General features: G+C 40.7%; 1 protein-coding gene across 2 annotated transcripts; it reads left to right on the top strand.

Annotated features, from left to right (window-relative positions):
• The first annotated feature begins 702 nt into the window (after window positions 1-702).
• On the top strand, window positions 703-8,137 carry LOC110498441 (zinc finger protein 330). 2 transcript variants are annotated; one of them, XM_090187698.1, is made up of 11 exons: window positions 703-1,115; window positions 1,520-1,665; window positions 1,788-1,807; window positions 2,199-2,269; window positions 2,484-2,560; window positions 3,025-3,151; window positions 3,317-3,421; window positions 3,688-3,734; window positions 6,577-6,694; window positions 7,025-7,317; window positions 7,656-8,137. In XM_090187698.1, the coding sequence occupies exons 2-10, from the start codon at window positions 1,546-1,548 to the stop codon at window positions 7,309-7,311; spliced, it is 972 nt and encodes a 323-aa protein (XP_090043824.1). In that variant the 5' UTR covers window positions 703-1,115; window positions 1,520-1,545; the 3' UTR covers window positions 7,312-7,317; window positions 7,656-8,137. The 2 variants fall into 2 exon arrangements, with proteins under 2 accessions (XP_090043824.1, XP_021430732.3); XM_021575057.3 differs by lacking the exon at window positions 7,656-8,137 and having other exon boundaries at window positions 7,025-7,640.
• Window positions 8,138-13,941: the final 5,804 nt, after the last annotated feature.

Raw genomic sequence — 13,941 nt, 5'->3', positions numbered from 1 at the left:
TGTAGAGTTCTGGTTTAAATGAAACAGACATAATTCCCAACTCACAATTAGTCAAATCCAATTCCGTGCATATACAAAGATGTTCCTTTTATAAAATGTTCTTATTAACCTACGCACATACATACACACTAACAGGAGGTTAGCTATCCTATCTACTTCTCTTCAAGTCTCACCACAGTTGATCACTACCCAACTGACAGTTCCACTCCCCAGTTCCAAACCGGGAGGGGTCCTCTCTGTCCTGTCTTATCTCCCCAGAGTTTTAGTCGGGTCGGTTCAAACACAAGTTAAGTAAGGATTCTCTTTGCTTTCTTTCAGCACACACATACATTCCTCTCTTCCCCTGTCCAACCTATTTGGACTTATGTTTAACATCTTTCATTACTCCTTGTCTATGCTACATAACCTCTAATCCCTAATTATTAAGTTTCCGGGTAAAGTTATTTAATCATTTATCTTCAACCGTTATAAATTCTGTTAACAGGAGGCTGGTGGGAGGAGCTATAGGAAGATAGGCTCACTGTAATGGCTGGAATGGAATGAGTCAAACATATGGTTTCCATATGTGTGATGTGTTTGATACCATCCATTTTATTCCAGCCATAACAATGAGCCCGCCCTCCTATAGCTCCTCCCACCAGCCTCCACTGATTGATAAGGCTAAAGAAACCTCCAAGACCTCAAGCATGTGTGATGAAAATAATGGTTTACTGCCATCTCCTGGGGCATTGTGAACCCATTCACCGTAGTTTACGTTACAGAAAGAAACATTGCAAAGGCTTCTTTGGTAAAGCCCAATTAATTTTAACAATATTCATGGTTCATGGTGGCAGGTGACTGAAGTGACTTCAGAATACAATATAAATAAAAAAGTATGTATTTTTGAACTAGCGTTGATAATAACAGCCTTAATTGGCCAAACCATGATCTTATATACAATTCATACTTTAATATAATATTTCATTGAGTGCAAATTCATGTACAATAGAAATATAGGAACTCACATAGGAACGAAAAGGCGAATCACAATTCAGGCGAGAATACTCAGTCGGACTAAATATCCGTTCTGTAACTTCCGTTTTCATCTGAGCCAGCCGTGGATTGCAACATTCCTGGTAAGTCTTTCTTTACATTTTGGGTTATAATGTGTTAAAAAAATATATAAACAGCACATGTCGGTTAAGGCTTTTATCTGTTAATTATACAATTACATGTCATTGCTGCATCTGGTATTTCCATGAAGTCAAGCTAGTTAGCGCGTGTTTGAACCGTGTTGCTCAGCACACGTACAGTAACGCTAAGCAGATAGATAGCTAAATAACTGCTTTTTTCATATTTTTTTCACGTAGATACCTAGTTAACTAGCTAATACAGTTTTACAACATTTATATTTTCGTAAGGACCTAGACTAATGGTGTGTTAGGTCTGTCAAGATGTGATGCCATTGACTGAGCTGGCTTGGTTGGTTGGTTAGTTAGTTAGTTATAGCTATGGTTTGCTAATCCCCACATGCCTTCAGGTAAAGCCAGCTACTGAAACTGAAAGATGCCGAAAAAGAAGACTGGTGCACGCAAGAAGGCAGAGAACCGCAAGGAACGGGAGAAACAGACTCGAGCCAACAAGGGCTTTGTTGACGTTGCAAAGTCCCCTTGCAATTCAGCAATGGTATGGAATAATATACATGTTCTCATCACAGCACAATATGAAATGGATAGCTAACAATGACTGTAAATCATGATTATTTCCCTAGTCCTCATACTTACTGTAGTCCTCATCTGGTGTTGCAGGAATGTGACAAATGCCAGAGGTAAGACATCTTCAATCAATAGTTTTTACATTCATCTTAATGGATAACTTAACTAGCTAACATTGGGGTTCCCGAGTGGCGAAGCGGCCTAAGGCACTGCATCTCACTACTACAGACCCTGGTTCAATTCCAGACTGTATCACAACCAGACGTGGTTGGGAGGCCCATAAGGCGGCGCACAATTGGCCCCGCGTCGTTAGGGTTTGGCCGGGGTGGGCCGTCATTGTAAATAAGAATTTGTTCTTAACTGAGTTGCCTAGTTAAATAAAGGTTAAATTGTGTGAACACATTCAACTATTTGAACAAGATACCTTATTTCTTTATTAGCAACTATAATCTACAGGTGATGGAGGCTTTGACACTTTGTTCCCATGTTTCAATGACACCCAAGACGGCAGAAGAACAGAGCTTTCTGCTACTTCTGTGCAAACGTTCAGAAGCTGCCCCAGTGCGGTCAATGTGGTGAGTCTAAGATAAATTGTGACGCATGGCATGTTTCTGATTTTAAAATCCCTTGAGCTCTTTGAGGCCAACTTAATTCGATACAACTTGATTTATCCCCTCAAGTGGCAAAGAAATATATTGCACAATGTTACATGTAAGATATTTGTATAGGAGTGCAAGAACCATGTATCATGTTGTGATGTGATACTGTCTTCCTGTATTCCAACTAAAGGCAAAACCAAATGCATGAAGTCATCAGACTGTGTCATCAAGCACCCAGGGATCCACGCTACGGGAATGGGCATGGTGGTAAGAGATGAGAGCCGTTTTTAAAACTTTATTGAGATGGGAGTAATAAATACTCAGTTGTAATCATTAATGCACACCATAGCAAAACAAGTGTTTCTTATCGGTCAAATCAGGTAATCCCCGATAGTTTGCCTCCTGTGGTTTCTAGTGAATATGACCATGGGGTGTATTCATTATGCTGATTCTGTTGCAAAACGTTCTGCAATTGTAACCATTTACTCCAAATGAAAAATGTTTTGTTTCTATTGCACAAATTGAAGGTAGGTCCCTCAACGTTTCGTTTGCTTCCGTTTGGTTCTTAAATGGCAAATGGTTTCCCGTTGCAAGACGTAATGAGTACACCCCTGGTGTAGACCTACACCTATTTAACATTGTGATATGTGCCCAGATTGTCCACAGTCAGGAGTTTATCATTGGATGTCTTTATGATATGTGTAATGTGAGATGCTGTCTCTGTCCACAAGGGGGCCGTGTGTGACTTCTGTGAGGCCTGGGTGTGCCACGGGAGAAAGTGCCTCAGTACCCACGCTTGCACATGTCCTCTCATGGATGCCGACTGTATTGAGTGTGAACGCTGTGTATGGGACCATGGTACATTATGTCATTTTATAATATTATCCAACCTGCCTGGTCTGCAAAACTAAACAAGGCCTATAATTTGCTTTTTTTTATGTCAATACATGCACCCAAATGCTGGTTGCCATCCACCTTGTGTCCCTTTTGTAATCATTCCCCCTTTTTTCCTATCTGACACAGGGGGAAGGGTATACCGTTGCTCCTTCTGCCACAACTTCCTGTGTGAGGATGACCAGTTTGAGCACCAAGCCAGTTGCCAAGTCCTGGAGGCAGAGACTTACAAATGTGAGCAATTGGGGTGTCTTTCTCACACGTCAATCAACCACATTGTGTTGGCTCATGAGAAATCAAGAGGTTTCAACACTATAACCTGTTGACGTTTAGCCTCAGGGCAGACTTTGGCAGCCATGAGGAACACCATGTAACATATAGGAATTTAGGCATTCTGCCAGTTGACAGTTTAGAGAAAGGTTAACTCCTAGCTATAGTGATTTTAAATAAACATTTTCATGTGTTAATATATACTGTGTTTTCCCCCATGTTCATTTCAGGTGCTTCCTGCAACAGATTAGGGCAACACTCCTGCCTGCGTTGCAAGGTAATGGAGATCCAAGTATTCATACCCCTTGGGTTTCTTCCCCCAAAATGTTCTGATTTAGTATGGATTTAATTGTATTTTTTTTGGTCAACAATCTAGTCTGTATACTCTTGTCAGTGGAATAACAATTCTAACTTAAAAAAAAAAAAGAAGAAAAAAAAAAGATGAATACAATTGAGAAGTATCCTAAATTAGCTCAGGAGTAACATTTGGCTTAACAAATCACACAATAAGTTACATGGACTCCCTCTGTGTGAAATAATAATAGGGGTTGACATGGTTTTTGAATGACTAACCCCTCTGTCCCCCATACATAGAACATCTGTAAGCTCCCTCAGTCAAATTTCAAACACAGATTCAACTACAAAGACCAAGGAGCTTTTCAAAAGCCTCATAAAGGGCAGTGATTGGTAGATGGGTAACAATAACAAATCAGACTTTGGATGTCTCTTTAAGAATGGTCAAGTTAATAATTATGCTGTGGATTATGTATTAAACCACTCAGACACATCAAAGATGCAGTCATCTGTCTGAACTGAGCTGCAGGAAAGGAATGAAACTGCTGAGGGATGTTACCATGATTTACAAGACGTGCATATTGTATGCAGCTAAAGTTAAAGTTTTACTAAAGTAAAACTGAAGAAAAAAAGGCCAAGGAATTCACTTTTTGGCCTAAATGCAATGCCTTGTGTTTGGCGCGCTATCCGACACAACACATCACTGAGTAACTGCCTCTTTATTTTCAAGCATGGTGGTGGCTGCATCATGGTATGGGTATGCTTGACATCGGCAAATACCAGGGAGGTTTTCAGGATGAAAAGAAACGGGATGGATCTAAGCCAGCGGTTCTCGATCCTGGGGACCCAAAGTGGTGCACATTTTGTTTTTGCCTTAGAACTACACAGCTGATTCAAATTATTAAAGCTTGATGGTGAGTTGATCATTTGAATCAGCTGTTGAGTGCTAAAAACTAAATGTCCGCCCCTCGGGGTCCCCAGGACCAGGATTGAGAACCACTGATCTAAGAACAGACAAAATCTTAGCGGAATACCTGGTTCAGTCTGCTTTACAAGAGACTCTGGGAGACAAATCCACCTTTCAGCAGGACAATAACTTACAACACAAGGCTAAATCTTCAATGGTGTTGTTTACCAAGAAGACGGTGAATGTTCCTGAGTGGCCAAGTTACAGTTTTGACTTAAATCTGCTGAAAATTTATGACAAGACTTGAAAATTGTTGTCTAGCCATGATCCCCAAAATATTGACAGAGCTTGAGGAATTATGAAAAGAATAATGGGCTAACATTGCACAATCCAGGTGTGTAAATCTCTTAGATACTTACCCAAGAAGACACCCAGCTGTAATTGCTGCCAAAGGTGATTTTAACATGTATTGACTTGGGGAGCTGGATACTTAAGCAACAACTATCATTTCTATTCATCTTAAATGCTAGACATTTGGTTGTTCAGAAAAATATACTATATTTTTTTAATCCCACTTTGTAACACAATAAAATGGGAAGAAATCCAAGTGCTGTGAACACTTTTAAGGCCTTAAATCAACACAATGTGTTATGTTGTAAACAATTGTCTCTCTCCCACTGTTCCTCATACCAGTGTAGTTGTTTGTTACCGCTGTTGCCTCTCTGTACACATTGACCGAGAGATGTACATTTGAGTCATTTAACAGACGCTCTTCTCCAGAGCGACTTGAGCCGTCGGTACACTACATGATTTTTGGCCCTGGTTTTAGCTGTCCCAGACAACTTTTTGAGATCGGAGACAAAATCCCCATGTTGTTGCCTACTCGTAGCTGTCACCGACGCTCATTTAATGTGAGTAGGTCAGAGTCACAATCTGAGGGCTACCGATCCCGCATTTGATTGTTATCGGCACAAAATCTGCAACGCTCTTGTAATGTGAGATGTACCACGACCAGTTTTGAGAACGGCGATCGGCAATAGCCAAATGAGAGCTAGCCAGGGAAGAAGACCAAGATCTTGATTCGCATCACCCAGAATGTGCACTCGCTCGAGCGATAACTACTAGTAGTATGGGTTTGCACTTGCATTTAACCTAAGCCCAAATGTAAAATTGTTACAGCTCTGAAGTTCACACCCAATGTTATTCAGTCCAAAATGTATTGGCAAGATATTTCAACACTGTAGGGCAAGTGTGTATGTCTGACTGAACTTATGAGGCTGCTTTGAGCCACAGCTCGTTGTAGCTAGCTACGTTAACAATCTATTCACATTGTTTTGGCGAGACGGGGTGGTATGGAGAATCCTCCCGATCAAGTGAAGAATCTTAGTGTGTCGACACCCTTCTCTGCCAGATGGTTTACTATAGGAAATACGGTTGTTTAATGCTCGAGGCTCAGCATTGCTAGGATTTTTGAAAGTCGTGTACGCCTGGCATTACAGTGAGTGCATTCGTCTTAAGGTAACTAGGTGAGATAATCAGTCCTAAAGCAGCTATCAGCAGTCGGTGCTCGTAAGAGAAGGCAAGTGTTAGTGCAAGAAAGGCAAGGGTGTTGGTTCAGGGGGAAATGTGTAGATTCCCAGTTGCACTGTTAAATTAGTAGATTTTTCCGGTAAATAAGTACCCGTTTACCAGGCTTCTGAAGTGGAATACAGCTACAACTAGAGGTTACTTTTTTTGCAGCAGGTTTGGAGTAGGTTAAGGTTAGGAAAAGGGTTAGGGTTAGCTAAAATTAAAATGTTCTATCTGCTATGAAAAGTCACTTCCAGTCATGGCTGAATACATTTCCTGGATATGACACATGACTGTAACCTATAGTGACAAGGCCCATTTGGGTTGAACTGTGTCTCTCCCTCCCCAGGCCTGTTTCTGTGACGACCATGTGAAGAGTAAGGTGTTCAAACAGGACAAGGGTAAAAATCCTCCCTGCCCCAAGTGTGGCCATGAGACCCAGGAGACTAAGGACCTCAGCATGTCTAGTGAGTCTGCCATCTAACATCTAATCAGTGCTTAAGTCAGTCATGGATTAAAACTCTTCAGTCATTAAGAGGAAAACTGAGTACTGTTGGCAGTGCAGTTGTATGTATAATGTAATATCATAATTTTAGTTGTTGATTGAGTAATTTTTGCATCATTACAAATCACTCGTTTTCATACTCTCTTTTCTTGTAGCAGATGTCAGATCTTAAACCTCAAATGTATCCCGCCACATTCAACGCCTTTTAATTGTTGTATATACGCACTCCCTGGATCGGGATTAGTACTCAAGATTCTCAGCTCATGTCTGTATTCTTGTACTCACCCTGCAGCCCGGACGACGAAGTTTGGCCGACAGAGTGGTGCTGACGAGGATAGCTACGGCTATGGAGGTTATGGAGCCTCTGGCTACGACTCCTACTGGAAGAACGTGTCATCGTCCGGAGGAGGGGAGGGAGACCAGGAGGACGATGGCGGAGATGACGATGATGATGATGACGACGAGGAGGAGGATGAGGAGGAAGATGAGGAGGAGGATGATGAGGAGGAAAAAGAGGTAGCTGACTCTCTGGCCGGTCTTAAAATTGAAGGGACCCCCGTGATCGAAGCAGTTCCCTAGACGGAGGTTGGTTCCCATCACATCTCTACCTCTGCTTCCCAAAGAAGAGGATTAGATTATATACAAGGAGTGTGTGTGTGCAATGCATTGCAGTACACTGTAATAAGCTGTTTAAAGTGATAGTTCATCACCATATGTGTACTGCTTGATTGTTTCTGTATTTGGACATTAGCGCGTTTTAAGAAGACGGTCAACTTCTGTATGGCTCTTGCCTAACATTGGTGAAATATCCTTTTTAAGTTTTAGGCTGAAATATTGTAAGTTAACAGTGGCTTGTATTCATGGATGCCAAGTATTTTTGACCAATAAAACATTTAAAATAACATTTATCTTTCGTCTCTCAGGGTTTTCAAAATGTTCCGTCAATTCCAAAGGTGCTGGAATCTCACCAGAGAAATCATCAGAGCGAGGGAAACAGCAGCCTTCTGTCTCAATATGTGTAGCCCATGTATCTGATGCCGTCTGGGCCAAAAGAGTGTGACATGTTGTTAGTGTAGCATTTGATTGATTGATGCTAGCAAGCTTTTGGCCTCCCTTGATATATATATTTTTTAAATTAGCGTTTGCTGAGCTCAACGGTGGATTGTCCTGGTGCAGCAAAACGCCCTCCAAAGGAGGCCAGTTTGGATTTGGCTTCATACCAATCAAATCACTTTCTAAGAAAAACCATTTTCACAAAAACATGTCTGTTTCTGGTCTGCTTGTGTTGATGACCTTACAAAATCTTCCCTTTCTTAAGCCATGGATTTGGACTTGTGGTTTTGACTTAATTCTCTGTACAGGCCAATGATTATGATCTAACAATAAATGAATGTTGTGCCACTGACCTGAGATGTAGGCTCATGTTAACTAGCTGGCTAACTCAGTTGGTTCGTTAGGCTAGCAAGCTTTTTAGCTAGGTAACCTATGACAACAAAAACTAAAAGTGTACTGTATGACAAAGACAGACCATTCTGCCAACATGAAAAAGATGAGGATGACATTGGTGTTCTACAAGTGGGTGAGTCCATGTTTAGTTTTACTTGCGCACACGCACACACAGACAGAAAACAGGACAACCACACAATATTTTGCAACATTGATTGGATTAAATTGTTTTTGGTGTCTTTTTAAGTTGGTTTTCAGCATCTTAAATTATTTTATGTTTAAGTTGAAATGGCGCTGGAATAACTGTGGCAGTGCTCCTGTTGTCTTTGTGCTGACTTGCGGTGACTCCACATTTGCTGAGCACTTGTTGGCTGCTTTTCCTTCACTCTGCGGTCCAACTCATCCCAAACCATCTCAATTAGGTTGAGATTGGGTGATTTGTGGAGGCCAGGTCATCTGATGCAGCACTCCATCACTCTACTTCTTGGTCAAATAGCCCTTCACAGCCTGGTAGTGTGTTGGGTCATTGACATGTTGAAAAACAAATGATAGTCCCACTAAGCCCAAACCAGATGGGATGGCGTATCGCTGCGGAATGCTGTGGTGGCCATGCTGGGTAAGTGTGCCTTGAATAGGAAATAAAACCAGCAAAGCACCATCACACCACCTCCTCCATGCCTTACGGTGGGAAATACACATGCGGAGATCAACCGTTCACCTACTCTGCGTCTCACAAAGACACAGCGGTTGGAACCAAGAATCTCTAATTTGGACTCAACAGACCAAAGGACAGATTTCCACCGGTCTAATGTCCAATGCTCGTTTTTCTTGGACCAAGCAAGTCTCTTCTCCTTATTGGTGTTTTTTTTTGTTGCAGCAATTCACCAAGAAGGCCTGATTCACACAGTCTCCTCTGAACAGTTGATGTTGAGATGTGTCTGTTACTTGAACTCTGTGAAGCATTTATTTGGGCTGCAATTTCTGAGGCTGGTAACTCTAATGAACTGATCCTCTGCAGCAGAGGTAACTCTGGGTCTTCCTTTCATGTGGTCCTCATGAGAGCCAGTTTCATCATAGCCCGTGATGGTGTTTGCGACTGCACTTGAAGAAACTTTCAAAGTTCTTGATATTTTCCGCATTGACTGACCTTCATGTCTTAAAGTAATGATGGACTGTCGTTTCTCTTTGCTTATTTGAGCTATTCTTGCCATAATATGTACTTGGTCTTTTACCAAATAGGGCTATCTTCTATATACCACCCCTACCTTGTCACAACACAACTGATTGGCTCAAATGTATTAAGGAAAGACATTCCACAAATGATGTATCAAAGACATCTTAAATCAGTTTTGTTTTATGTTTTTCTGCCATGCATAATATGCGGTAGGCTATGTATTGTATAATGGCACAATCATAATTTTAATTCAGGTTATTGATTCGGCCTTGGGCTCATAAGCCTATCCATAAACTAATATGCATATGGCTGTTTTGAATTAATCATCCCCTTAGAAAGTGCTGTCCATTTCGTTTACACTGTTTCAACCTGCTGTGGAACAACTTCTTTAAATGGATCATCACAGTGAGGTGAGTTGTAAAAGTATGATAGGATGTTTTGATGTGATTTTTCGATTGCATTCGCACTGTTCTTAATAGTGAGGACAAATGCTATTAAACTTGAAACTCACACGCATCCTGTGTATGCCAGTTAGGCTCTACACCGGTTATAAAGCATATTAAATGTGCTCAAGTATAAGAAGTTATTTGGCCACTTTACAAACCTTATCAAAACATATAGGTCTATAGGCTAGGCTACATGAGGTAGGTGTGTGACTATGATTTAAAAAGTAGCCCAAAAAAAGGCAAGCTATTTCTTGCCTTACTGCACACAAGCTGGGCATCATTCACAAGTGATAGGCTAATATTGTCCCTCATTAGATTATTCATAATTTAATGTCTTGACATATACTATAGAATATATGTGTAAAATGTATTTTGATTTGGAATTGACTATCATGCACCTGTCTCGGAACTGGGGCATGGGGGGGAGAAATAATCTATGCACTTATATATGGAAGGGAGGACGCTTTTTCCCGCGGTACATTTTCATTCAGGCCAGGTATGCTATAATCCTGTTGTAAAGAGAAGCAATGTGCTTAATATTAGAGAAGTTGATAGATAAATACAGCAGGCCTAGCCTATAGAAAGCTGATGCCATCCTCTGCTTAGCCTATAGAAATGCTGCGCAACATGAGCTCATGGGCTCTCATGAAGTGTTTGATTAGATTTTCGATACATTTGCATTGATGTATGAGTGATTAGAGGGACAATAGAGTGCTGAGTACAATACATTTATCAAGTTTGGTAGGCTACTACTGGACCATCAGCAGCATCAGAGCTTGGAGAAGCCTAATTACAGTGACTAAACAGTCACATGGAATTTGACCTCAGGTGTGGAAGTAATATGGGCACCCTAGCAGAGAGTTCCATGTAGTCATGGCTCTATTTAATACTTTGCCTCTGTTCTGAACCTGGGGAATGTGAAGAGACCTCTAGTTGCATGTCTTGTGTTGTACCGATGAGTGTCTGAACTGCGTGCCAACTGCTTGAACAGACCATTCAGTACCTTCAACACATCAATACCTCGCACAAAGACCAATGGTGATGCAGTCAGTCAATCTCGAGCCAGGAGAAACTGACGTGCATGTTACTGACACTTCAGTGTACATTTAAGTGCGATACTTGCTGCTTTGTTCTGGACAACTGCAATTGACCTATTTCCTTCTTTGCCACACATGACCACACAGCAGGGCAGTATTCTAGGTGCGACAAAACTATGGCCTGTAGGAGCTGTCTGGTTGACTGAGATGTCAAGAAGGCAGAGTAACGCCCTATCATGGACAAACTTCTTCCCATTTTAGCAACCATTGAGTCTAAATGATTTGACCATGGAAGCTTATTTAGAGTTACACCTAGCATTTTTTAGTCTCCTCAGCTAGCTCAATACGACATTATTCAATAATAGATCTAAATGAGGTTTAGGGTTGAGTGAGTGATTTGTCCTAAAAATGATGCTTTTAGTTATTGAGATATTTAGCGCAAGCCTATTTCTAGTTACCCATTCTAAAACTGACTGGAGCTGTATATTACGTGTCTGTTGTTTATTTTACTGTTGCAACCGTCATGTATACTGTTGAGTCGTCTGCGTACCTAGACACATAGGCTTTGTTCAAGGTCAGTGGAAGGTCATTTGTAAAAACTGAAAACAATTTCTTAGCCAGCTGCCCTGTGGTACACCACACTCAACGGAATTTGCATGAGAGAGGCTTCTGTTAACGAAAACCCTTTGTGTTCTATTAGAAAGTTAACTCTTAATCCATAACCTAAGTTTATTCAGCAATATGTTATGATCAGTAACATTCATCTTTTTTATGGTCATTAGCAAGAGTACAGTGCCTTCAGATCGTATTCATACCCTTTGACTTATTCCGCGTTTCGTTACTAGTCTGAATTCAAAATTGATTAATTATTTTTTATTTTTTTCCTAACCCATCTACACACACCCAATAATGAAATTTTAGCAAAGGTATTGAAATTAAAATACAGAGCTCTCATTTACATAAGTATTCACATCGCTGAATCAATACTTTGTAGAAGGACCTTTGGCGGCAATTACAGCTTTGAGTCATGTCTGTATCAGCTTTACACTTCTGGATTTGGGGATTTTTCACATTCTTCCTTTCAGATTTTCTCAAGCTCTGTTAAGTTAGATGAATGGCAAACTTCAAATCTTTATACAGATTTTCAATGAGACTCTATTCTGGGCTTTGGCTGGGCCACTCAATGACTCACATTCTTGTTCTGAAGCCATTCAAGTGTTGCTTTGGCTGTATACTTGAGGTCGTTGTCCTGTTGGAACATAAATCTTCACCCGGTCTAAGGTCATTTGCACTCTGAAGAAGATTTGCATATATTTTGCCTCACCAGTATTTCTTTCACGTGCCTCTAGGCAGGCTGCCATATTATTTTTTTCTCAGGAGTGGCTTCCGTCTGGCCACTCCCATAAAGCCCAGATTGGTAAAGTGTTGTCGAGACTATTGTCAGTCTGGCAGGTTCTCCCATCTCAGCTAAGGAAGTCTGTAGTTCTGTCAGTGGTCATTGGATTCTTGATCACCTCCTTGTTCAAGTTTCTTCTTGCCCAGTTGCTCAGTTTGGTCAGATGGCCAGCTCTAGGCAGAGTCTGGGTAGTTCCATATTTTTTTCAGTTCCCCAATGATGCTCTTGGAAACTTTCAGTACTCTAGAAACGCCATAGTTTTAAAAAGTATGTGTGGATAGTGCAAAAACAATGTCATACCTTTAATTCTGCCATCTTTATGCACGTTTACCATTGCTACCTATCTCTAGTTATGGTATTGTTTCATTAAATAAGTTCCAGCTACCTGGCTATTGATAATTCCCCCCTAAACACTAGAGCCTAGACTCAACCAGATCAAGCGTTAACCGGCGATAGTGGACTGAATTGCAATTGGATGCATTCTATGTGAGGTAATTTTCAGTTGATCATGGCAGGAGACGTGTGAACATGCCAGTTATAACTAGCTTAATAAAGAGCGATGTTGAAAAAGATCCCAGCTGATGTTTTTAGGTGATGTTAAAGGTGTAACTGCTCTCAGCTGTCAAATCGATGAATAGCTGCTTTGATCATTGTCACAAAGCCACAACGTCCCACTTGGGTTTGAAGTTCAGAATGATAAAGTGTATGCCATATATACATAATGATGTTAAATTGAAAATTGTTAAAGGGGCAGTGCAGTTAACATTAATTTACCGTTTTTTTAATGATATTTCCACGCAGAGGTTGAAAATAAATCCCTAGAATTTCAGCATGTTCAGATAGGACAACTTTTGGTCCACATCCTGACGTCACAATGTGATCTGATTATAATAGACCAATGACATGTTCATCTGGGTAAGGAGGATGGTCTATAGAGCCCACCCATCAGCCAATCAGGGCTGTGTATGTAAATATCTTCATTTGTTTCCTAATGCCCACACAATCAGACTGAGCATTTCAAAGGCTGAAGGAGGCTAAGGGAAATAAATTATACAAAATAAATGTTGGGTTATTTTTAATTTATTAGACATACAGTGATAATTTTAAAGTACATTTACAAAGACTCCATAGGGGCTTTAAACTAAATGAGGATTTCTATTAAACAAATTCAGGTGTTTAATTTTTGTATGAGATTGCCATTGACTGCATGGACTTGCATTAAGAGCAATGTCCACTTTAGGTGTAATGCCAGTAGCCGCTTGTGGATTTGACAGCTCCACCTCTGACACCGCCATGCGGATCTGATTTAATAAAAACTCCACTCCTCATAAGGCCTGGCTGCTTTGACCCAAGCTGCAAGTGATGTTCCTGATTGATTCGTTGGCAATGTAGCACCACCACACAACCCTGACACAACCACTGAAAAGAAAAACAAAGAAACACTGGAAACATGAACATTTCAAATCAAATTGTATTGGTCACATGTGCCAAATACAACAGGTGTAGTAGACCTTACCGTGAAATTATTTCTTACAAGCCCTTAACCAACAATGCAGTTCAAGAAATAGAGTTAAAAGATTTACTAAATAAACTAAAGTAACAAAATAACATTACAGAGGCTATTTACGAGATGTACAGGTTAGTCGAGGTAATTTGTACATGTAGGTAGAAGTAAAGTGACGATGCATAGATAATAAACAGCGAGTAGCA

Source organism: Oncorhynchus mykiss, chromosome 10, assembly GCF_057628025.1.
Source record: "Oncorhynchus mykiss isolate SJ-2025 chromosome 10, ASM5762802v1, whole genome shotgun sequence".
NCBI classification, from domain to species: Eukaryota; Metazoa; Chordata; class Actinopteri; order Salmoniformes; family Salmonidae; genus Oncorhynchus; species Oncorhynchus mykiss.
Note: the sequence above shows the minus strand (reverse complement) of the source record. Positions and strands in the feature narration are given on the sequence as shown.

Bases quoted from the DNA above. Each gene is read 5' to 3' on its own strand.
- LOC110498441 (XM_090187698.1), top strand. From the start codon at position 1,546: ATGCCGAAAAAGAAGACTGGTGCACGCAAGAAGGCAGAGAACCGCAAG. The intron at 1,666-1,787 runs GTATGGAATAAT...CTGGTGTTGCAG, and splicing joins CCCCTTGCAATTCAGCAATG to GAATGTGACAAATGCCAGAG. The intron at 6,695-7,024 runs GTGAGTCTGCCA...CTCACCCTGCAG, and splicing joins TAAGGACCTCAGCATGTCTA to CCCGGACGACGAAGTTTGGC.